Source organism: Podarcis bocagei (assembly GCF_964188305.1).
Source record: "Podarcis bocagei genome assembly, chromosome: 1".
NCBI classification, from domain to species: Eukaryota; Metazoa; Chordata; class Lepidosauria; order Squamata; family Lacertidae; genus Podarcis; species Podarcis bocagei.
The window spans coordinates 88,047,620-88,071,601 of NC_138125.1; the positions used below are offsets into that span (position 1 = coordinate 88,047,620).

At 48.5% G+C, this 23,982-nt stretch overlaps 2 protein-coding genes across 2 annotated transcripts in view; both read left to right on the forward strand.

Moving 5' to 3' along the window:
- Nucleotides 1–568: 568 nt before the first annotated feature.
- On the forward strand, nt 569–17,146 carry DNPEP (aspartyl aminopeptidase). The gene is made up of 15 exons (XM_081213751.1): nt 569–711; nt 867–933; nt 4,286–4,374; nt 4,545–4,658; nt 5,391–5,516; nt 8,257–8,387; nt 9,801–9,885; nt 10,027–10,131; nt 10,597–10,674; nt 11,841–11,924; nt 12,718–12,878; nt 14,048–14,087; nt 15,163–15,264; nt 15,839–16,006; nt 16,729–17,146. The coding sequence occupies exons 1-15, from the start codon at nt 706–708 to the stop codon at nt 16,777–16,779; spliced, it is 1,407 nt and encodes a 468-aa protein (XP_081069877.1). The 5' UTR covers nt 569–705; the 3' UTR covers nt 16,780–17,146.
- Nucleotides 17,147–20,691: 3,545 nt separating this feature from the next.
- PTPRN (protein tyrosine phosphatase receptor type N) overlaps nt 20,692–23,982 on the forward strand; it is a 35,875-nt gene continuing 32,584 nt past the window's right edge. The window contains exon 1 of the mRNA XM_081213810.1: nt 20,692–20,921. Within this exon, the coding sequence (XP_081069936.1) occupies nt 20,813–20,921 (109 nt within the window). The 5' untranslated portion in view covers nt 20,692–20,812. The remainder of the gene's footprint in view (nt 20,922–23,982) is intronic.

The following is a 23,982-nucleotide window of genomic DNA, read 5'->3' on the forward strand; positions in this document are numbered from 1 at the left end:
GCAAAAGCACTTGAGGGCATTGGTGAGAAGGGTCCAGCCAGAGAGACCTGGAGGGCTGCATATGAACCCTAGGCTTCAGGTTCCCCATCCCTGCGCCTTAGGATATGGTGCAAGACTCCTTACGCTGGCGATGCCGACGGCGACACACATAAGTTACAGTAGTGGAACACTCAGACGCGCTGAAAACGGAGCCTTAAAAGTCATGGGTAGGACCAGTGGTTTGTGTGTGTTTTTAAAAATTGTTTAGGGGTACTCTCATTTTCCTACTGATATTGAAATACTGCCCCTCAATGAGGCCAAACTGAGTCACAAAATGTTTAGGAGTGTGCGTCCCACCAGAAAAAGGCACTTGGTAGGCCTTTGGTTGCACAGAGCAGGAGCACACTTATGCCAACTGCAGGGGGTTGGACTAGATGACCCTCGCGTCCCTTCCAACTATAGTTCTGTGATTCTATGAAAAGGTGGCTTATTATGGCAAGCATCGCGTTTGCAACGTACGGCCAGCTCTCCGCGCCGGCGGCGGACCTCTGAAGCGTTGTCCCGGGCCCTACCGAGAGCTGCCTGCAGAGGGGGCTCCGCCCGCCACTTTCCTTCCCAAGGCCCAGCAGGCCCAGCGCAGCCGGGCGGGGCGGGGCCGGGCCGGTTCTTGCTAGAGAGGGAAGCGGCGTGGGTTTCGTTCTTTGGCCGGCCCGGAGCAGGGCAACCATGCAGGTAGTATAAGCTTGAGGGGGCTTTGCTGAGAGGGACGGGGGCGGCAGGAGCGCGGAGGGTCTCTCGGGAGGCCTCGTTGCCTTGGGGCGTCCGCGCAGAGGCGAAGCCGGGTTGCTCCGGTGCCCCCTCGTGACTCGCTCCCTTTCCTTCCGCAGGCGAGCTCCAAGCAGGCGGCGCAGGAGCTGCTCAAGTTTATCAGCCGGAGCCCCTCCCCTTATCACGGTAAGACGGAGCCCGGGACCGGGGGCTTCACGCCCGGGAAGTACTTCTCCAACGGGAGGTCTGCCATGCATTTAAAGCACATGTCTTCCCCCTGAAGAATCCCAGGAACTGGGTGTTGAGAATTGTAGCTCTTCCGAAGGAGTAAACTACACTTCCCAGGATTCTGTGGAGGGGGGGGGGTAAGCAGTGTGCTTTAAATGCGCGGTGTGAGGGGTGTAAATATGCACAATTTGGGGGGGGCGGGGCGGAGGGTACATAAGGAGATAACAGAAATCACTGGGTTAAAGCTGGCCGAAAGTCCAGCGGTACCATTATTATCAATTTATGATGGTGTGGAAGGTTCACAGGCTGGGAAGGACTTGCTCACAAATTTATTGACAGTTGCACGAGTTATTGTAGCTAGGAACATAGCTGTCAACTTTTCCCTTTTCTTGCGAGGAATCCTATTTGGAATAAGGGAATTTCCCTTTAAACAAGGGAAAAGTTGCCAGTTATGGCTAGGAAGTGGAAAGGGGCAAGGTGGATATAAAATGGGAAAATGGTATAAAGTGGTGTGGGATACAGTGGTGCCCCGCAAGACGAATGCCTCGCAAGACGAAAAACTCGCTAGACGAAAGAGTTTTCCATTTTTTGAGTCGTTCCGCAAGACGAATTTCCCTATAGGCTTGCTTCGCAAGACGAAACGTCTTGCGAGTTCTTGCGAGTTTATTTCCTTTTTCTTAAAGCCGCTAAGCCGCTAATAGCCGGTAAGCCGCTAATAGCCGTGCTTCGCAAGACGAAGAGACTTGCGGAACGGATTAATTTCGTCTTGCGAGGCACCACTGTATAGCCATTAATGATATATTAATATGTGCTATTAAGGTAAGACGGGTTGTATGCAGGAGAAATGAATTTGAGGAGATATGGAAAGTGTTTGTAGAATTCGTACTGTTAAAACGGAAAGGGGTCAAACCATCGCAAGAGGTGTTGAAATTTTGGGAGGTTGGATAGTTACCATGGAATGGTCTCGGGGGTGGGGTGCACATTTTTATTCATATTTATTTATTCTTATTACTCTGTCAAAATAAAAAATAAAATTATATTAGAAATAAATAAATGTGAGGTGTATGCATTCTAGTCAAGAAAAAGCAGAGCCATTAGGGCTGTGGTAAAGGCCTGAGGGCCAGATAGAGACCTTGGATGCTGCATTCAGCCCTTAAGCCTGAGGGCACCCACCTTTAAGATATTCTGCTGAGACTGTGGTCACACTTGCACCATTAAGCACTCTTATAGCAGTTTAACATACATGGAGAATCCTGGAAACTATAGTTTATGGGTGCTAGGAATTGTAGTTCTGTGAGATCAGCACCCTTAACAAATTGCAGTTCCCAGGATTCCTAGGGGGTTACAATGACAACAGTGGTATGAATGTTTTAAATGTATGGTGTAGACGTAACCTCTCCAGGTGACTACTGTGTCAGATGTTTGGCATCCAGCAACAAAATAAAGGGCTTTTATCAGCCTATAGTCCCCCTGGGAGCAACCTTCCTAAATTGCCTTGCCTGGTACTTATGCTCTCTTTTTGGCACCAGGCAGGGGAAAAAATGTTATTTGCCCAATCATTTCTAACTTGTAACTTGAGTAACTTTTAAGGATTCTCATTCGTCTTACTGTATTTGTACTGTGGTGCAGTTGATTGTTCACTACTTGAAATTCTGAATAAGTTGGTGTTTAAATGTTTTTAATAATTAAACTTTTGGAAGATTATGGGATGCTTTTCATTCCACTTTCATAATTTTCTGCAGAACTTTAATGCATGCAACATGTTCCTTATCTGCAAGTCTTGGTGAGCATAATGTGCCATTCATTGAATCATCTGTTTCATTTCCCTTGTAGAGGCTCAAACAGGTTCTGCTTGATTCAAGGAGGTTCACTGGAGCATTTTAAAATACAAGGAGGGTGGTTTATCTTCTCCACTGTGTTGGATGCTCAGTGGGCAGAAGTACAAGCTCAGGCTTGTATTCCGCTAAATTCTAATCAGAGTAAACCCATTGAAATAAATGAATCCAAGTTAGTCATGCCCATTAATTTCAGTGGATCTGATCTGATCTGGACTAGCACTGAATATTACCCACCATTCTTTGTTAGGGTTTCACACTTAATTCTGCTTGTTGTGCAGAGATGTCACAAGAAACATTTCTAGGGAAGGAGCTTTAGAAGGGTAAATGCTTGAGCCCTGTGCAGATGAGAATTTATTTACCACAAGTGCTTTTTCTCTGTACCCTCTTCGGCTCAGTCTGGCCTCGCCTTTCCTCACATGTTTATCTTGCTTTCCTTAATACATTTCTTGTTTGCTCTCTGTGAACATCTGAACCCAGAGGATGTTCTGAGCAGTTGCCTATCCTTCCATGTGCAGGGGCGGCAGCAAGTCCTAATCATTTCTGGGAAGGTGTGGTAACATGGATGTTCACCTGCAGAGGCTGGGAAGTCACAAAAGGCTTTGTAGCTGAGGCTATGCTTGCTGCTAGGGTAGGGTAAGCAAGTCAGGGTGATAACATTACAATATGACTCTCACGCTTGGGTTCAAGAGTACAAATAGGCCTGTGAGTGCAGTTTAAGCTGCATCATGCTGATTTTGGGGTTTTTTTGGCAGGGATGCGGGGTATCATTCAGAGTCTCATGTGTCAGGGGAAATTTCATAATTCAATTACCTACCTATACCCCAGTCTTTCAAAGCTCTGCCATCAAAACTTGTGGGACAGTGAATTCCAAGTAGGGAGCCTGCCACAGAGAAAGACCTTGTAAGCCTTCCTAAAAACTAATAATAATAATAATAATAATAATAATAATAATAATAATAATAATAATAAATTTTACTGTTTATATCCCGCCCATCTGGCTGGGTTTCCCCAGCCACTCTGGGAGGCACCAAGACAAATGCACCCAGTGAAAGACTACCTACAAGCTGACCTTAGGACTCAGACATATTGGGAAGAGGCGAGACCTGAAGGTGTATGTTCCCAAGCCATAAAGGGCTTTGAAGAATAGCCAGCCCCGTGAATTGAACTTTGGGGATGGACCAGGAGCCAATGCAGCCTGATATGATAAAGGAGATCCCAGGATCCCAGCACTTGTCCCCAGTTAAATTTCTGGGAGGAGAATTCTGCATCAGCTGAAGCTTTAGGCTATCCCGAAGTGAAGAGCATTACAGTTGTCCCAAAATTGGGGGAGGGGGAAGCAGTCCCACAAACTTCCACCTTATTCAGGGCAGCCAAATGTCTCCTTGAAGCCTGCTTCTGCATGCAGCTTGGCCAGCTGGGGGTGAGTGTCGTCATGCCCCCTCCATGACTGCTTGTGTTTTCCTCTCCTGCAGTGGTGGCCGAATGTCGGAGCCGCCTGCTTCAGGCTGGTTTCCAGGAGCTGAAGGAAACTGAACACTGGGATATCCAGCCTGACCGAAAGGTGAGGAAAGAGAGCGGCTTCTTCCTTCCCTTTCTTATTTGGGAATTGGGGTGGGGGGAGAAGGAGTGGGGTGCTCCAGATGAGGCCTCGGCCAGGCACCCCATCTAGGGAACTGGGTAAAACACTGATGTCTCCCACTCTTTCTTTAACCCCTCCCCCTGCCATATTAGTATTTTGTGACCAGAAACCTCTCGACATTGATCGCCTTTGCTGTTGGGGAACAGTACCAGCCAGGCAATGGCTTCAGCTTGATCGGAGCCCACACAGACAGTCCATGTCTGCGGGTAAGCAGCAACCGCCCCCCCCTCTCAATACTGCCTAGCATGCCCCTGGGTACTCTTTAGCATTCCTTCCTTCCTGCAGCCCTCTGTTGTCTCAGTCCTGCATTATTTGTTGTCTCCCCTTTGCATTGACTTTCTGTGAACAGGCCTGTCCCGATACCCAATATGGATGGTGTGGGGAGCCTATGCCCCCCCCAGATGCTGTTGAATTCCAACTCCCACCAGCATGGCCAGTAGTCGTGGTGAGAGGCAGGGCTCCCAACAAAAACTGGAGGGCCACAGGTTCCCCATCCCTGCAAATACTGTTTTCGGCCGCTCCTTTTGCCTATGTTATTGGATTGCCAGTGTTTGCAGAATTGTGATAAACTTGCTTCCTCCTTCTGGCAGCAGTCTGGACAACATCCCTTTGGATTTGCCTTCTTCCACTCCTTTTTTAAAAAAACAACAACTGTTGGTTGGGATTTTTTAACTGGACTTATTGAAATACATCTTTTAACACTAAAGAAAAAGCAATGGACCAAATAAATGCATACAGAATACCAACCAATTGAGTGCACAACTTGGTATATATGTATACGGTGAATGTAACTGCAAAAAATCCAAAGCTGCCACCCACTCTTATGACAATAACTCTGGCCCCATTTCTTGTTGTTGGGTCAGTTCCTTACAATGTGAGGAGCTAATTCAGTGTGTGCTGTTGGGACATACATATGAATGTCCTTGTGTGTCATCCAGGTGAAACGCTGCTCAAAACGTAGCCAGGAGGGCACAGTCCAGGTGGCTGTGGAGACATATGGAGGGGGCATCTGGAGCACCTGGTTCGACCGTGACCTCTCTGTTGCAGGAAGAGTCATTGTCAAGGTTAGTCCTGGCCGGGGCCCTGCACTGTGGTGTATACTATGTGACTTTAGGAGCTCTTCAATGCTTAGGTTTTGCCAACTGGAAGAGACCTGGCTTTACCTCCAATATTGCAGCCATGTCACATTAGGGCAGGGGTGAGGAACACTTGCCAGCCTAAGAGCCAAATTCATTTCTGGACAGCCTTCCAGGGGCCACATGCCAGTGGGGGGTGGGGAGGGCCAGAGACAAAAAGTGCACAAAAGAAGCTAATGCAGTTTTTATCTTTGGACAGCTGAGTAATTTCTACACACACACACACACACACACACAGAAAGTCCTCTCTATCTTCTATCCAGACACCCACAAGGTATTATCAGAGGACTGTCACGGCTGAAAATTGGCCGCTGTTTCTTTAATGCTTAAAAAGCAGGGTCAGCATGAGTCAGCGGCCTGCACCGTATATATAGAGTGAGAAATGTTGGTTGGGTTGGCTGGTTAGTTAGTGAAAGCTGGTAGTGTTGATGTATGTACAGTTGGTCAGTCGCTTTTGCAGAAAGACTTTTAAGAATAAAACTCTGCAAGGATACTTTTCTCGTGGACTCTTTTATGCCGACAAGGGTCCGAGGACCAGGCTGAGGCAACAAAGGGAGGTCAGAACCCTTTCTTTTTGCTTTTTTACAAACACTGACAAGGACAAGGACATATTCCAGTTAGGAAGAAACACTCAAGGAGGGCAGGAGGTAGACCTACTAAAGGGTATGGCTGAGGAGGGAAGAGTACCAAGGGCCAGATAGAGAGACTTGGTGGGTAGGGTTGCCATATTTCAAAAACCAGGACACCTCCAAAATTGTTGAGCCAAAAGAACTTGCCTAAGATCCGGGACAAAGCGCCACCTTTCGGAAATCTGTCCCCCCTTTGAAATCCAGATAATGTCCGGAAAAATCCAGACATATGGCAGCTTTGGTGGGCTGCATTGGCCTGAAGTTTCCATCACCTGCACATCAAGGCCTATTCTTATATTTGCTTTGCAGCCTGGGAGCTGCTGCAGTAGGACTGGTGAACTTGGCCTTCTAGATGACATTGGATTCCCACCATGCATCATTCCTGATCATTGGCCACACTGGTTGGGGCTGACGGAAGTTGGGAGACTCCCAACAACATCTGAGGGCCAGATATTGTCCTGTCCTACAGCATGACGTCTTCGGTTGCCACTCCAGTAATGTGAGAACCTTGGAGTCACATGGCTGAAATTTGAATGTGGCTACTTCCTCTCCACCACTGCCCTGGGTTAGGTGTGAGAAATAGCTCAGTTTCCACAAGTTCAAACTCTAGATAGCTCTATTGCCCAGCTGTTGCTTTTTTCGTTTGGGGTTCTTGCTATTATATGCTGTTAAACTGAAGATTTTAGTTGGTTGTCTTGGGTTGTTTTTTTAAGTAGTTTGTTAAATGCTAACATGAATTGACATATTCTGAGGGTGCTTGATGAAGGAAACTGAAGTGTTTATCATGTGGAATAATCAAGCTGCATGCATTTCATTGTTTTGATTGAGACTGAGATACAACAAAGGTTCCAACAGCGAATATCCTTCCCTGGAGACAAAGTCCATAAAAGTGTTATTAAAAACCAGCAATTTTAATCTTCTGTTTAATGAATTACCCTATTAGTGCTTTCTGCCCTGGTAAACATGAGTGTGTTCAGTGGAGCTGGTTGCCTAGCTACACTTGAGTAGGACTGTAGTCTAGTTCAAAGTGTGTCATACTTTGCATACTTTAAAGTACTTGTTTGAATGTGACTGAAACCAAAAGCAATGAAGAGATGAAAGTTCTGATCAAAAAGATGTTGGGGGCTTTGTTCCATTCTGCAATTCCGTTCACACCTACACCTACTTGAGAGTAAAATTAAACATTAATTTAAACCAAGTGGAGATGAGGTTCCTGCAAGCATAGGTGCATGGTCTGTGTGGGCCAGAAGGTTTATTAGGGAAGTGGGAATGGAAGCGTGCGTAGTTATGGTGACACTCTTACCAAATTGAAATGTGAAACTTTCTAAAAGTTCCTCCAAACTCATGTTCTAAAATGCTGTCATAAATGCTCTTAGTTGGCATATTTTGAGAACAAGGGTCTCTTTTTTGCATTCTTTCTGAGTTGCTTAAAGACAGATGCTCAGGGCTGAAACAGATCTCTTCTTCTTTTTGTTGTTGTTTTTAAACAACTTTAAAGGGGGGAGGATCTCCCATTTTCATCCAAGCCAGTAGCATAGGGGGAAGGAAGCATACACACACACACACACACACACACACACACACACACACACACACACAAACATCTACCTCTGAAAGCGCTAATTGTCAGTATTGGTGAAACCATGGGCATAGTTACACTATTGGTCCAATCTTTTCCAGCCTCTCCCCCCTGCAAAGCTACCTCCCCCCCCCCCGGCATGGGCACTTTTGTTAGATTGTTCATGATAGCTCTATTTTCCAGAAGGGCCATATCTTGGTGGAAGATCACCTGCTTTGCAATTAGATCCCTGGTTTGATCTTTGGAATTTACAAGTTGGGCGGTGAAGGAGTCCTTCTGCCAGTCAGTGTAGACAACACTAGGCTGGGTGGACCAGTGGTTCAATGAGAGCCTTTAGCTCCCAGCTGCTGCCTTAATCCCGCTCTCCTGTTCCTCCCCTCTCCCACATTATGCCAGTGGGTGAAAGTGGCAGAATGACCCACACCCTACACTGATGTGCCCCTTCTGTTTTCCATTTCAGGACCTGTGCACAGGGCACCTGGAGCAGCAGCTGGTGTGGGTGGAGCAGCCCATCCTCCGCATCCCACACCTGGCCATCCACCTCCAGCGCAATGTGAATGAGAGCTTCGGGCCAAACACAGAGCAGCACTTGTGAGTGTGTAAACTGCTGTTCCTCTGTGCTCATATATTCCATGGTGGGTTGGGGCGAGGGGCAGCAGGCCTGGCTGGCACTCCTGTCATTTGCCTTTCAGCAAGAGAGTCAGCTGCAGAGTTTGATCCCCTTTGGTGATGGGGAATGACCTTAGCTCAGAGGAAGACCATCTGCTTGGCATGCAGAAGGTTCCAGGCTCAAGCCCCCCAGCATCTCCAGGGGTGGGGGGTGGGAATGGTCCCTGTCTGAAACCCTGGAGAGCCACTGCCAGTCTGAACAGCACCGAGCTAGGTAGACCTGACTTGGTATATATGACAGCTTTCTATGTTGATACAATACTCTGTGCTGTAGGATTGCCTAGAGAGGCCCTGGTCTGGATTCTGTGTATAAGTCGTATCAGACTGGCTGGGGCTGGAGGGCTTACTGGCACCCCATCTTTATTTGGTGTGTTTTTTACTTCCAATATTTATAGGCCACTTAATGTTCAGAATTCCTAAGCAGCGTACATAAGTTTTTTTTTTTAACTACACCTTATAGAGAAAAAGAATAATTAAAATTCATTATAAAAGCAGAAAACCAGTGGAAAATGCCTGCTGAAATGATGGTCTTTGTCACGTGCCTGTCTAAGTTTTAACCAAGCCATACCCACTTGCCCTACACCTGGCCTGTGTGATCAGCATCACCTGCCAAGCCTTGTGCATAGCTCCCTGCATGGCTCTGTGCCAGCCCCAACAATCAGGTGGTGCTTGCACAGAGCTGTGCATAATGTGCTGGAACCCTGACACTCAGCTGATTGTCAGGATTTCAAAGCTTCATGTACTGTACAAGCAAGAAAGTGGCCCACCTGACATCGTTGTGACACCAGGTGGTTGACAATGGGGTGGCCCTGCCAGTATGTCAAACTTGGCCCCTGGAGATGATAAGGATCCAGGCTGCTGGCTGGATCCAGTTCTCCACCCTTGGTCTAGAGCAGTGTTTCCCAACCTTGGGCCTCCAGCTGTTTTTGGACTACAACTCCCATCATCCCTAGCTAGCAAGACCAGTGGTCAGGGATGATGGGAATTGTAGTTCAAAAACAGCTGGAGGCCCAAGGTTGGGAAACACTGGTCTAGAGGACCACAGGTTCCTCAGCACTTGGCTGTTGGGTACCAGGACCATGCTACCAATACGATGGCAGGGGATGTGATGGCAATGGGAGGGGATGTTCCCTGAGAAAAAAAGGTGAGGCATAGTTACGGAGTTTCTCGCTCTGCCGGGGGGCTGACTTTCACCAAGTGGCTTCTTTGGAAGTGTCTTGTGCTGTTGGGTCTTGGTGGCTCCGTGGGCTCCAGTTGCTTCTTGGAGCCAAATTTCCCAGGAAACAGCAGTAATGAGCAAGCCAGTTAAACAGCCAACACACCTGCCATTCCCAGGGTCCCGATTCTGGCCACAGAAGTCCAGGAGGCCCTGGAAAAGAAGACGTCCAAGACAGACACAGCTTGTACCTCATCTCTCCAGGTAAGGCTGGGGAGGCAGCGGGGGGGGGGGGGAACAAGGATGCTGTTGAATTGGCTGGAGAGGTGCAGTAGGCAAGTCCAAAACAAAGGGGAGAATTGACAGCTGTCTCTTTTACCTTATCACAACTTTTCTTTCTCACAGAGTCGTCACTCTCCAGCCCTGCTGGCCCTCCTCTGCTCCCAGCTGAAGGTGAAACCGGAGCAGGTGGTGGAGATGGAGTTGTGCCTGGTGGATACGCAGCCTCCTGTGAGTGCCCTTTTTTTATTAAATAAATAGACAGACAGACAGACAGATAGATAGATAGTGCATTAGGGGTTGGCAGTGGGGTTTTGGTTTTGGACAGAGCTAGCTTTCTAAGGTTCACATGGTTGAACTCATTACATTTTCTAGCTCCATGCAACTTTCCTTTTGCACAGCAATGGGGAACCTGTGAGCTTCCTACCAGCTAGCATGGTCAGTGGTGGGGGTTGTAGTCTAGCAACATCAGGAGAACCGCAGGTCCCCCACCCTTTGGTCTGAGAGAGAGAGAGAGGCGTATAGAGAGATGCTTGTTCCAGATTCTCATTCATCTCCTGGGGAAAGATCCCAGATGCCACTCTCCAACCCGTTTCCAAAACCTGCAGGGAGAATGTGTGGTGTGGCAGACAGACTGAACCAGGGAAAGGTTGGTCCCAGCTCAGGATTTTTTCTTTCTGGTGAATCCTCCTCCAGACACTAGGTGGTGCCTTCAGTGAGTTCATTTTCTCCCCTCGCCTGGACAATCTCCACAGCAGCTACTGTGCCCTGCAGGTGAGTACTTTGTGTGGTCGGGGGGGGGGGTCAGAGATGAATCCTCTTCTGTGATCCATCAGTGCCATGCAAAGGAGCCATCCTCTAATATGCTCTAATAACTTGTGTTTCCCCCAGAAATCACCTAGAACCTACTTCTAACCCTTGCTCTATTGTTTCACATTCCGTTCCCAACCCACACCATGTACTAAAATCACCCGTTACTCTTGCAGCCAAAAGGTGGGGTGACCCAGCATGGTGAAACTATTCCTATGTTTGTGGGAATGGCTGTGTGCAGAAATATACCTCTGGGGCTCTCTCTGTGTGTAGCAACAGGTAGAGAAACATTTCAAATCTTGGAGGGATTATGCAGAACCACAAGGGTTCCAGCTCAGATGAAATGGAATACTGTGGTTTACATGGAAGTAAACCACACATGCGGTGGGTGGTGGGTGGGTGAGGAGAAAGTCAGAAGCAGCCAAGTGCAATGTTTATTTATGTAACATCAGGCATGGGTCTTTTGTAAAGTTTTGTCAAAAGGTAGGGCATTAACAGGTACAGCTTTTTCCAGAACTGTTGCACTACAGCGGAAGCAGCATATGATTTTAAATTCTCCTTTTTGTGAAATGACTATAAAGGCACCAGCTATCTACCCTGGTGACACTCTTCTCCCCCAGTACACCAGCTTTCTGACATGGGACTGCAGCTTAAGAGTTGAGCCCAAGGGAGTCCTTCCATTTGCTGTAGTCAGAGGCCCAAGACAGCTGGAAGCACAAAACTCACAGTCTCTGAGCTTGTATATTTCCCAGATACCTAGGATGTGCGCGGGGGTAGGGACAGACAGCTAGTCAGAAGCCGTAAGTAGGCTTTCCTGTGGTGCCAGAAGCGATCTAGCATTGCAGCGAAACCGGCACTTCTCTTTAAGAAGTCAGCTCAGTAGAGAACCTTTGCAAACGTTCAGGCCACGGAGCCCAATCTAACCTACAGGCTAAAGAAAAATAGTTCAATTGTAAGTACAGAATTTAACGTACTGAGAACATGAAAGGAGATGCTGACATGGTTTCTTTAAGAAGTTGGCTCACAAGATAGCAACGCATAGACCAGTAGCAAATATGTCTGTCCCAGGGCACTCCCTATCCTGCCCCATTAGGCACTCCCTAACCTTGTCCCCTTACGTTTTTCTGCAGGCTCTGATTGAATCCAGCGAAGGGCCTGGAGCTCTTGCCAAAGAGCCAAATGTGCGCCTGGTTGCACTTTATGACAATGAAGAGGTCAGTACAAGACAGTTGTGGATGGGCAAGGCTACATTCTGGGTAGAAAAGAGGGAAGGGCCATAGCCCAGGGGTAGAGCATCTGCTTTTCATGCAGAAGGTCCCAGGTTCAATCCCCGGCATCTCCAGGTAGGAGAACTGCTCCTAATCAATGTAGACAATACTGAGCTAGATGGATCAATGGTGTGACTCGGTATAAGGCAGCCTCCTGTGTTGCTGCAGAAGTGGAAAGTGACATCCTGTTCTGAGCATTAGATGAATATTATTATTTGGAGAGTGGCTCCACCTGATGGCTTGATAGATGATGAGGGGAAATGTTATGAGAATTTAAGGGGCAGGAACAGGTCTGCTCTCTGAAACATTATTAATTCATTTATGCAACACCTTTCTTCTAAGGAGCTCAAGGGTGGCATTCCTGCTTCTCCCTGTCTCCATTTTATCCTCAGAACAACCCTGTGAAGTAGGCTCAGGCTGAGAGGGACTGGCCCAAGCTCACCCATCAACCTTGCTGGTTGAGCGGTGATTTGAGCCCTCGTCTTTCAGGTCCTAGTCCAGGGGTGGGAAATGTTTGCTCCTCCAGATGTTGCTGAGCTATGACTCCTGTTGTCCTTGACCGTTGCCCCTGCTTGATGGGGGCTGTATATCATCAGCATCTAGAGGGGCAAAGGTTCCCCACACCCATCATAAGCCAGCATTCCTAACTGCTGCATCATACTGAGATGGGAGGTGGAATATTTCTGGGTTAAAAAGGCTCTTCTTGCTGGCTCCTTTACTGACTTGACTTATCTGGCAGGTTGGCTCCCAGAGTGCACAGGGGGCTGGCTCGCTCCTCACTGAACTTGTCCTTCGGCGCATCTCTGCTTCGCCCCAGAACTTGACAGCCTTTGAGGAAGCCATGCCAAAGTCCTGCATGATCAGTGCTGACATGGCCCATGCCGTGCACCCCAATTATGCGTGAGTATGTTGCTGTGCCCAGCAGGAAGAAATGCACGAGGGTTTAGCAAGTATTTTACTAAATATTAGGCATTCTACTGCCTAAATATTAGGCATTCAGCAAATATTAGGCATTTGCTGGCTTGCAGTACAAGCTGAAAAGTTGGCATCTCTTGTGGAATTCGGCTTTCAAAGAGGCCCAGCTTTCATTAAAAATAAAATAAAATCCAGTCCTCATGGTTTTATAAACAATTTTTTTTGACATTTAAAACTGTAGGATAGAAATGCAAGCTGTCTGACTTACCAACTCTCAAACTTGAAAATCCTGAGGTCAGAAACATCTCTTTATCAGTATAGGCTAATCTGCAAAATCCAAGTCATCGATTTAAAGGCCCTCCCCTCAATTATAACAAGGGAGTAAGGCTCTCTAAACTGTTGAGCAGAGGTCCTGGGCCTTGGACCCCTCCAGAGCAGAACTGGAGAATCTGCCCCCCCCCCACCTCTGCAGACATTGTTGGACTCCAAATCCCATTAGCCCCAGCCAGCATGGCTGGTGGTCAGGGATGACGGGAGTTGTCGTCCTGCAACATTTGGAACCACCCTCAGGGGTAGCGTTTTGGCAAAGGACACGGATTGAGGCAGAACCAGTAGTTATGTTCAGCCTTCCCCGACAAATGCACTTTCTCTCTCCCAGGCCTCATGGCCCTAGAAAACAGTTTGGCAGTGTCGAAGGCAGCGTATGCTGAAAGTCAGAAAATGGAGGTGCTCTTCTGCCTTCCGAGTTTGGCTTGTACTTGTTCCAGATGATGTACCCAGCGCTGAATCTGCCCCCTGGCAAATGGTGCCCTTGGGCTAGATGCAGCTCTTAGGCATCACTGTCAAGAGGGTCTTTCTCATCCTGCCACTGGCATATGGCAGTGCTCCTCTTCCCCAGAATGCCTGTCTCCGCTCTAATAAAAGTCCTTTGTGCATAAATCTGCGTACAGGTGTTCTCACTGACACATCAGGAGCGCCACTCTGCCACCCCCCCACAAAAAACCCTGCTTCTTTTGAAATTGCTCCCAGGCATTGAAATAACACCACATCTCTTCTTAGTTTAATTCCATTGTCTCTTCTTCGAAATTCAGCCTCATGTTTTTAAGAGTTTGGATCTACTTGGCCAGGGTCTAATTTGATGCCCCCTTTTGCAGCGACAAGCACGATAAGAACCACCGTCCAGAGTTCCACAAGGTAGGTGACGGGGCCATGAGGCAACAATAAAATGTGGAAAACTAAGGCAGACTCTCTGCAAGCAGTAGCAGAGTCGTCCTCAGCACAAGTTGAACGGGGGAGATAGCAAAACTTACTCCTGAAACTGAAGTTAATTCTTCTTTAAGACCTGATAACATTGGTTTTTAATACACAAAACTTTGCCTCTGAATGTAAGAATGAGCTTTTGGAGATGCTGGTGGGGTGTGGGGGGGATTTGCTTTTGCTCCCGTAGCCTAGATGTTGGGAAGCATGCCAAAGGTTATTCAATTGCTGGAAACAACATGTTAGTTGTCCTTTTCAATATTTGTGATGTATACCTTACAGGCTGGAGCTGCAACAGAATATTGTAGTGTGCAGTGCTCTTGTTCTGGATTCAGCCAACTGCCCCTGCCATTCTGATAGGGTGTTTCATTTCATTCCCCCTTGCCCATTATTCAGTATCGTGTGCCCACTGAGCATGCTCAATCCTCCTTTGGCTTTTGGGTATTCCTCCCCCAAAATAAAAATATTGTAGCACTTCTGCAAACTTTAGGAGCTTGCCTAAGCCCCTTAAGATTTTGTATTGGGGTAGTGGTGCTGTTTTGCCTACATAAGCAATGTCACTCACACCTAGCTACGGTAGGTGGAAGGAATGATTATGCCAGTGGATTTTTCTGTTGTTGTATTTAGTGGGGCAGCGGGCTTGTTCTAGGACTTTGGATGTCTGGTGGCAAGCATTGGTCCCATCCCATGACTGGGGGGCTCATGGTGGTTGCTCATCTCCTGATCCCACAAGCCAGAAGAGCAGAGGGAAGAATGTCTGAAAGCCCAAAGGAAGACTCAGGCCTGCACTTGTTTCTGTGTGGGGATACATAGAACTACTGCATTATTCTGGGGCAAGATTGCCGTGGGGTAGGTCTCTGCTTTCCAGTGGTTCCTTTTGGCTTCCACACCGCCTTCTCTCTGTTGCAGCTCATGCTTTCGGGAAGCAAAGCTTTATGTTCTTGATGCATGCAGACCGCATCTCCTTTCTTAGTACATCTTTTTGTTCTGAATCCTCTGGTTTCTCATGCAGGGCCCTACAATAAAAGTGAACAGCAACCAGCGCTATGCCTCTACTGCTGTCACCGAGGCCCTGATCCGAGAAATTGCCAGCCGTGTGGACGTCCCCCTGCAAGTAAGCATTGTTCCTCTCTACCTCAAGAGCTACTCCCAAGCTTTCCCCTTGCACTTAATACTGTGGCCACTAGAGGGTGAGTTTGGATCGGCCAGCGTAGGGAAATACACAAGTGCTATGTCCCTGTACTGTAGATTCTGCAGCCAGGGACCAATGGGGCAAGATGCCCCATCTGCCATTGAGGGGGCGGGAGATGGGACCAGAAATGGTGGGCCTTCAGGATTAAATGCTATGGGGAAGGCCTTACCCCTTATCTGAAGATGGGTTTTTTCCGCTTCCTTCTGTCTCCAACCCCTGGCTGTTCCTTCTTGGGTTTTAAGGTCTGTGGAGTGTTGACAGCATTTCCACCTCATGGCTGTCTCTTGATGCTGGGGTTGTGCACATAGGTGCCCAGAACCTTCTCCCCAAAGACCTCCTCCACTCCCATCATCGACGCTCGGTAGATCCATATCTGGCCGCCTTTCTTAATGGCCTCGTCCAACAACTAAAGGGAGTCCCCAACCCCTGGACAGTGTCAAGGCCAAATCAGCTGCTCAGGAGCCTTAAGAGAAAGCAATTCATTTGCCTATTGCAGGAATTCATGGTTCGGAATGACTCTCCCTGCGGCAGCACCATTGGGCCCATCTTGGCCTCCCGCCTTGGCTTGCGCGTCCTGGACATGGGCTCCCCGCAGCTGGCCATGCACTCCATCCGCGAGATGTGCTGCACTTCCAGCGTCCTGCAGTCCATCACTCTCTTCAAGGTGGGTGGCAGCTCAGGTGGGGCAGAGGGAAAGCGTTTGCATTGAGCGGAGCTGTTTTCTGCTGCCTCCAAGGGTGTGGGTGTGTGCCCAGGTTTCCCACCCACCCCTTTCCCAGGTTGTCCTTGCCACAACCCTGTGAGTTAGGCTAGACTGAGGAAGCCTGAGTGGCGTGAGAGAGGAGTATCTCCTTCGCAAAGAAACTCTCTTGTCACGGGCCTTGGCTGTACGGTTAGGAGCAGGCCAGGAAAAAGGGAAGGGCAATGTAAACAGAGAGCTTTCCCTCTGGCCCTATGTATTGTTCGGGGAGCAGGTTGGGGAGGAGGGGGGCACACTTCTCACAAAGTGTGAGAAGAGCTTGGCAGACAGGAACAAGGTTTCCATACATATCGAGGTCACTATCTTCCCCGCCCCGGGTTGCAGGTTGAGCCCTGCTGCCACCCACTCCCTATCTCTTCCTTGTAATCTTGTCTGTATGTTACCATGGCAACGATGGTGCCCTCCAGTCGGTGATCGGTTTCTGTGGCAACATGGTGCCTCACGATTCTCCTGCTGCCATGGTGACGCCATCATATGTGTGTGTTTGACAGCTGCCCCGTCCCCCCCCCCGAGGGTTGTTCTTCCCCCACCAAACCTGACTCTTCCTCCTCTTTCTCTCCTCCTTCCTTCCTTCCTTCCTTCCTTCCTTCCTTCCTTCCTTCCTTCCTTCCTTCCTTCTTTCCCAGGCCTTCTTTGAGCTGTTCCCAGTGCTGGATCAGGGACTGCTGAGCAACTGAAGAGCATCTCAAGCACAGGAAGCGGCTAACGCCCCCTCTCCCTGGCCAGATAGCAATTAAGGCACATGTTGTACAGCGGCTCATGGAACGACTGCTTCTGGAGAGTTGCATCTTTTCCCCCCTTTCTACAGTCATTTTCCAAAAGAGGCTGGGCATTTGAGGCTTGCGTACAGCCAGGAGGGCCTGATCCAGAGAGCCTGTGCCATAGAACAGCTCATCCTCGCTCCTTCATAGCTGAAAGAAAACTTTATTCAAGATAATGACATGTTAAAGGGCTATCTACAGTCATCTTGGTGCTTTAAGTGGGCACTGAAATTATGGGTGAAATTCCAGCATTGAATAAATGCCAAGTGATGCATACTTTTAATTGGATCATCCCACTCCCACATCCTTTGCTCATTCACTTGGTTGGGTTCTAAATTAGCTACCGCCCTGTGTGAAGTGCCTCTCTCAAAATGTCAATGAGAGATACTAGCTGCCAAGCAAGCAATGTCTGGGAGGCATTATATACACAGGCAAGTACACAGGACCTCACCAGGTAGATTACGTTTGTGGGAATGCACTGTTCAGCACCATTTTCTATCCATAATTCTAGTAGCTGGGGGGGGGGGAATTATTTTATCTTGCCATGGATGAGGGAATCCCCAGAAACTTAGCTGCCTAGATACCATAGAGTTGCCATATTTCAAAAGTCAAAATCCGACACAAAAATTGGGTTGATGTACGTTCTGATTTTCCCAGATAATTCCACCTGGACACTGTTTTTGACAGCCAAGTCCCAGCAATTTCCAGGAAATTCTGGGTGTATGGCAGCCCTAAGATACCAATGAATGGAATCTCCTTACTCGGGGAGCTCCAGAAGACTTGTTCACCGAGCATTCCTCCTGAATTGTTTGCAAGGAGGTTAGATGACATTGCATCAATGCAAGTGTTATCCCACACTTTCCTGTGCATTTTCCCTTCACTTTCCTTATTGCAAAGAGCATAGCCTTTAGGAGAAGGAGGTTTGTGATGCAGGATGTCCTGGTCCACTGTAATTGTGCAGCCAGAGTTTGCCACTATTTGGTTGAATCCAATCTGAAAATACTGATAGTCTGAAAGTGCCCTCAGCCCCTATGCAGGCCTGGTCCTGGGAAGTAGGAATATGGGTTTCCCAGCTCTCCATATCAGGGCGGAGGATTGACCGTTCTAATCTAAAATAGTGACTGGAGGTTCAAAGCATCATCAAACAATACATGCCTGTCTTTAGCAGAGCCTGTGGTTTTAGCTCTAATCTGGACAAGTGGTGTTAATGAAAAGTGGACAGAAAAGACACAGACATGACTGCCTTGTCAACCTGGTCACCTTCCTCCAGTCTTGTACCATTTGCTTAATACCCCCATAGTTTCTCCTTCAGGTGTTCTGTTGGAAGGGAATAACACAAGAAGCTGACTGCAGTGTCACCATGCATGGTGTAATGAGGAACCTTTTCAGCTGGAGGCCTCTGCTCAATGGCAGCCACCTGTGGATGCTGCGTGTCTGTGATGGGTGGTGTCAGAGGCAAAAGTGTGGGGAGCAACAGGTGGGATTTTTAACCTTTGTACAGTAAAATCAGAAGTGTTTACATACACCTTCCACCCATCCCTCATCTGTATCCTTCATCCAGACAAGCCAGGAGCATGGTCACAGGTCAGGGACACATTGCTGCCAGGAAAGAGCAGAGCCATTGAGGGATGTGGCATGAGAAGAATCAGGAGGGCCAGATAAAGAGGCTTGGAGGGCTGCATTCAGCCCCCAAATCTGAGGTTCCTACCTATCACTGCTCTGTGTGGAGGGCATCTTCTTCCAGTGGCAAAAGCCAGCAGTGGGAGCCCCTGGGCAAGAATTGGGTCTCTTGTCTGATCCTTTGACCCAAACAGTCGACACGCTGTCTTCCAAGGCAAAATTAAACATTTCCATTTGCAAAAACTTCATGCTTTTTTGTTGTGCCCCTAACTTCTATTTCCATATCCCCGTTTCCTAGATGGCACACAAGCAATCTCTTGCCTGCTATATAGTCCTCCAGTTGATGGTGAAACATGTTCTTCCAACTATAACAAAATTGTAGGGAAACAAAAAAAGAGAGGCAGTCTTGTTGTATGCTGCCCTAGTTTCTAGTTCTATAGAAAGACACAGGGAGTTTGAAAAAGTAAACAGCTTTACAATGGTACCTCGGGTTAAGTACTTAATTCATTCCGGAGGTCCATTCTTAACCTGAAACTGTTCTTAACCTGAAGCACCCCTTTAGCTAATGGGGCCTCCCGCTGCTGCCATGCCGCCGCTGCCGCGTGATTTCTGTTCTCATCCTGAAGCAAAGTTCTTAACCCAAGGTACTATTTCTGGGTTAGCGGAGTCTGTAACCTGAAGCGTATGTAACCTGAAGCGTATGTAACCCGAGGTACCACTGTATTCCTACAGCATGTGAGGAGGTACCAGCTGAAATGAGCAAATAGCATTTCCCTCTTCCTGCTGCCCCTTAACCACTAAATTAACCTATGAAAGTTGTTGTTGTGGAATGCCCAAAAAAATGGCAGAACCGTGTGAATTTGCTTAAGGTTATTTTGTCACAAGAGCCTAAACTTGCATCTTTTGGGTTGGAGCTGTTCTGTATTGAAAGCTGGCAGGAGTACTTAACACTGGCTCTTCAATACAACAGCTGTTGTTCTGGCTTAGCCCCTCTAGTAAGTGCATTGGGCCTTTCCTGTTTTATTGGAACTGGTGGGGAGAGTGTGTGATGACTGGCCTTGAATCAAGTGCACATGCTCTGCTTTTGAGAAGTGCTCTTGTTTCTGGTGCAGTCTTTTATTTGCAAAATGAATCCATAGGTCACTTTTTTCTTTTTAATGAGGCTGCATCAGGAAGGCAAGGGGGCCACTCACTTTTGTTGGTGGCATTCCGTCTGAAAGCGGCAAATAGGTCTATTAAGCCATTTTACTACTGGCCATTTTTAGGGGAAATGTGTTTACTATGATTGTGCAGGCCTCTAGAAGCCAGAGAGCATATTAAGAAGAGTCTTGCTGGAAGAGTGTGAATGCGCCTGCGCTCTCTCTCTCTCTCTCTCTCTCTCTCACACACACACACACACACACAGAGAGAGAGAGAGACACAGACTCACACCCTCATTGCCCATAGCTACTATTAAGTAGTTGGGAACCAGACCTCCTTGCTGGCTTGCAAATCATCTAGAGATCTGCTTTACCCTACCAACGGAGAGAGGGTAGATTCTGCACAATCCATCTGGCAGGAATCCTCAAGGATATATGCAGAAGTCTGGATCACGTGAGAGTGGAATGACATAATGCTGCCTTGCGGAGTCCCCTGTATCATTCCTTTTGAGTGAAGAGCGGGAGCTTTGGATCTATAGGAAAAATAGGACATATAGGAAAGCCCCCATGGATTCAGTTTTCTTAGCCTCCCTTCCCCATTCAGGTAGAAAAAGAGGCACTGCCGATTTATAACCGAGCGTGTCACACACAGCTATTTTTGGTTGCCGCTCTCTTTGGGGGGATCGTGGTGGTGATTTCAGTGGAATGTGGCCAAACCCCAGACTGTGGCTGCGCCTGCCTGCAGGAGGTGTAATTCAACAGCCTCCCCTAACGGAGTGATTGGTGAAACTTAATGCATCAGCAGCGAGGGGTGTGTGCCAGCCTTGCCTGCGAAGTCGGTGCGACTGGTCGGAGGCGGAACATGGATTTGAGAATGCGGCGAGTATAATACGAGGCGAGAGGGGCGTGGCCTCTCGTGTAATAGGGAGGCGTAACTTTTTTTCCCCCAAGCAGGGTGTGGCCGTGGCTTTTTTATTATTGGCTTTCCCTGTGGAGGCGTGTCCTTTCCCTGCTTTGCGATAGGTCACTGGGGCCCCAGAGTGTGCTTTGCATGCTCATTGAGATTGGCTGGTTGGAGGTGCGCGTCCTTGTCTCGGCCTGGAGGGGGCGCTGATTGCCGGGTTAAGGATGGTGCAGCGGCCGTGGAGGCGGCGGCTGCCTGGGCTGTGAGCGCGGGGGCACCGGCCGGCATGGGGCGGTGGCGGAGCCTGCTCCGGGCGCTCGGCTGTTTCTTCCTCTCGCTGCTGCCGCTCCTCGGGGCCGGCGCTGCCGCGGATCGCCCGCTGCAAGTGCTGCACGGTGAGATGGATCACCTGGGGGTGGCGAGGGGGAGAAGGAGGAGGATGCAAGCGGGCGGGAAGGAGGGAGGGTGGCCAGAAGGGTAGGACTCTGGACGCCGGAGAGGGAAGGGGAAGGCTTCTTCGCTTGGGATGCTCGGAACTGGAGTGGGCGGGGTGAGTGGAGGGGGGGGGGTCTTGGAGGAGCCAAGGAGCTCCTTCCTTCCCGGCTGGCAGAGATTAGGGGCAGCCCCTTTGCTTCCATATGGCAGCCTGGAGCTCCGCTTCCTATTTTTCGTGCACGCTGGAGCTCCCTAGTCCTGGTCTCCCCCCGCCCCCGAATAAATCCGTATTTCTTTCCGCCCCGAGGATTGGAAAAGTATCCTTGGAGGAGGATTAGGTTTCGACTATTAAATATGGTGGGGGTTTGGGGAGGGGGGGGTCGCGCTTGGAGACGGAAAGGTAGTGGAAACGAAGGGAGATGCCGGCCCCTTGGCTCTTACCCTTCCCGCAGGTTGCTCTTTCCCAGTGGGAGGCGGTGAGAAGTGGGGATCCCTTGGCTGTTGTTGTTTTCTTTAAACAGCCCGTGTAACACGTCTGCATCAGTTCCGCTGGAAACATGGAGTGGAGCATCTCCCCCCCCCCATGCTGTCTCCCCACCCCCTTTCCCTATTTTGCTTCGCCTCTGAATCCTCCAGAATTTTCCCTCGCGCTTTAGGGTCCTGGCTGGGTGTTGGTGCTGGTTCCACCTCCCCCCCGATGCCCCCTTTTCCTTGCACAGCTCTCGATGTATTTCTCTACCCACACGCACCCCACTCTCCCATGGGATGTTTTCCTCCTTTTCCCTGGTGCGGCTTCAGCCCCCGCCAAAGGGAGATTGTCACCATTTTGCGTGGCAGCCTGTCATGTGCACGTCACAGCGTTGTTAGCCTTGGCTGGCTTTGCCTCCCCTTTCTCTGTTCAGCTCCAGAGTAGATCTCTTCTCCCCCCCCCCCTCCGCCGCCGTGTTTTCCTCCTCAATTCAGTCACTGACGTCATTCTCTCTCGCTGGGCCTTTCTCTTCACCCCCTCCCCTTTTCCAGCCTGACCCAGCTGCCTGTTGCAAACATCCACTGTGCCCCTTTAGAAACTGCCTTCCTTCCTTCCTTCCTTCCTCTCACTGGTTGAAGAAAGCTGGGATGCTGAGAGGGATTCCTTCTAGGAAACAGCAGAGCTCTCTCCATCAAGTGCTATAAAAGTGCAGAGAAATAAGCTCAGCTTGGTACCCTCTCTGGGCCTGGTTATTGATTTCGGCTTCCTTCTTGGCAGTTCCTTATTTGCAAAATGAATCCATAGGTCACTTTTTCTTTTTAATGAGGTTGCATCAGGAAATGGCGCAGGAAGGTCAATGTTCCTTTTTCCTTGCAGCTCTCAAACTTGAGCAAATCTGCATCTTGGTTCAGTGCTTCAGTAGCATTTGGCTGAATAGGATGGATGTACAGCGACCCCTTCCAGAACCACTACTCAGCCATGCACTGAACAAATGTGAAGGTTCATGAATCTTTTGGATGTTTGCTCTTGGACCACCCTCCTTTGCAGGCTGTCTTTTATTAGATGCCTCTCTTGGGTGGGGGGCATTCAAGAGGGCAAGGTTGTTGCTTGTCAGTTTTGGGGGAAACTGTTAACGTAGGGAGCTGCAAACTCTTTATTCCATGTTCAAGGAGGGAAGTGAATGAATTGATCTGCCATGTTGATGAATTTTGACGTAGAATGATTACTGGAAGCTTTTCACCTAATGTAGGTTAGGTGCTGAGGATGGACTCCTTTGCTGATCAGTTTCCTGCCCTGCTTGGCAGTGAGGGTGCATTAGAGACTGTGTGGTGGGAAGTGGGAATGCTGGAATGGGGGGGGGGCGAAATCCCTCACACCGAATCCAGTGATGGCCATGGAATATGAGTGCATTGCTTCAGCCATGGGCCTTTAATGTACAGGAACCACAAAGGACACTTGTGGCAGCATGGAGGCTTGAGTTGTGGCCAGATGGTATAAAATCAAAGAGCTGAACTGGCTCATTTAAGGGAAGGGTTGGATAGGTCTTATCATTAGCCCAAGGCCATGATGGTAATCCGCGTGTGGATACTTTGCTGCCTTTTTGTATTTAAAACTTGACTTGTGCTTTCCCTTGACCTGTGGGGATGCTGGTAAAGCTGTCTGAGACTAGGCTGAACAGTAATGAGCATGGGTTAATATGGGGGTAAAATTAAGAGATTTACACCCCATTTAGAAAATTCTGCCTGGTGTGTTTATAGACATAGAAGGCTTGAAGGCAAAAATATTGAGCTTGATGTTTGTTGTTCAACCAAACTCCCACTCCTTCTACCTCCTATGCCATGTTAGAAGTCTAGATCAGTGTCAATGAATAGGATGCTTTTTGGCAACCTACAATAATGTGTCAGAGTATGGTAGATCTGTACCTTTCTTTCCTGCCAAAAATCCACATGTCAGCATTCATATTGCCGTGGATGAAGATGGCAGAAGCATTTCCTATTCTTCTGAACTTATTTGCACAACTCTTATAGCAGGGGTAGCCCTTTGGATGCTGTTGGACTACAATTCCCATCACCCTTGACCATTGGCCATGCTAGCTGTGGCTAATGGGAGTTGGAGTCTAACAGCTGGAAGGCCACAGATTCTTCACTCCTGAAATAAAGAAAAAAGGGTGGCTACTGATAACCAGTTACCTGGTGGTTAGCTACCATGATGTGCATATAACCACATGGCAAGCTACCCACCTATATTGTTGTGCCAACTGTTGAGGAAAATCTTTCCACACTTCTGCACATCATCTGAAATCCAGGGAAGAGGAGGGGAAGTGGAAAGGTTGTTCTTGTCACATAACAGGTCAATAGACAACCAGCTTGCTAAATATAGTGGCAAGTTGTTATTTGTAAACTTAGACAGCCTTGTTCATTCACTCAGCAAAACAATAGCACCTGATTTATGTAACTCAGACTCCATTCAGCACTGGCATATATGGTAAAGAGTTTGAGACAGTGCTTTCCAGGTTAGATTTGACATTCTCTTGCCCTACTTGCAAAATTGTG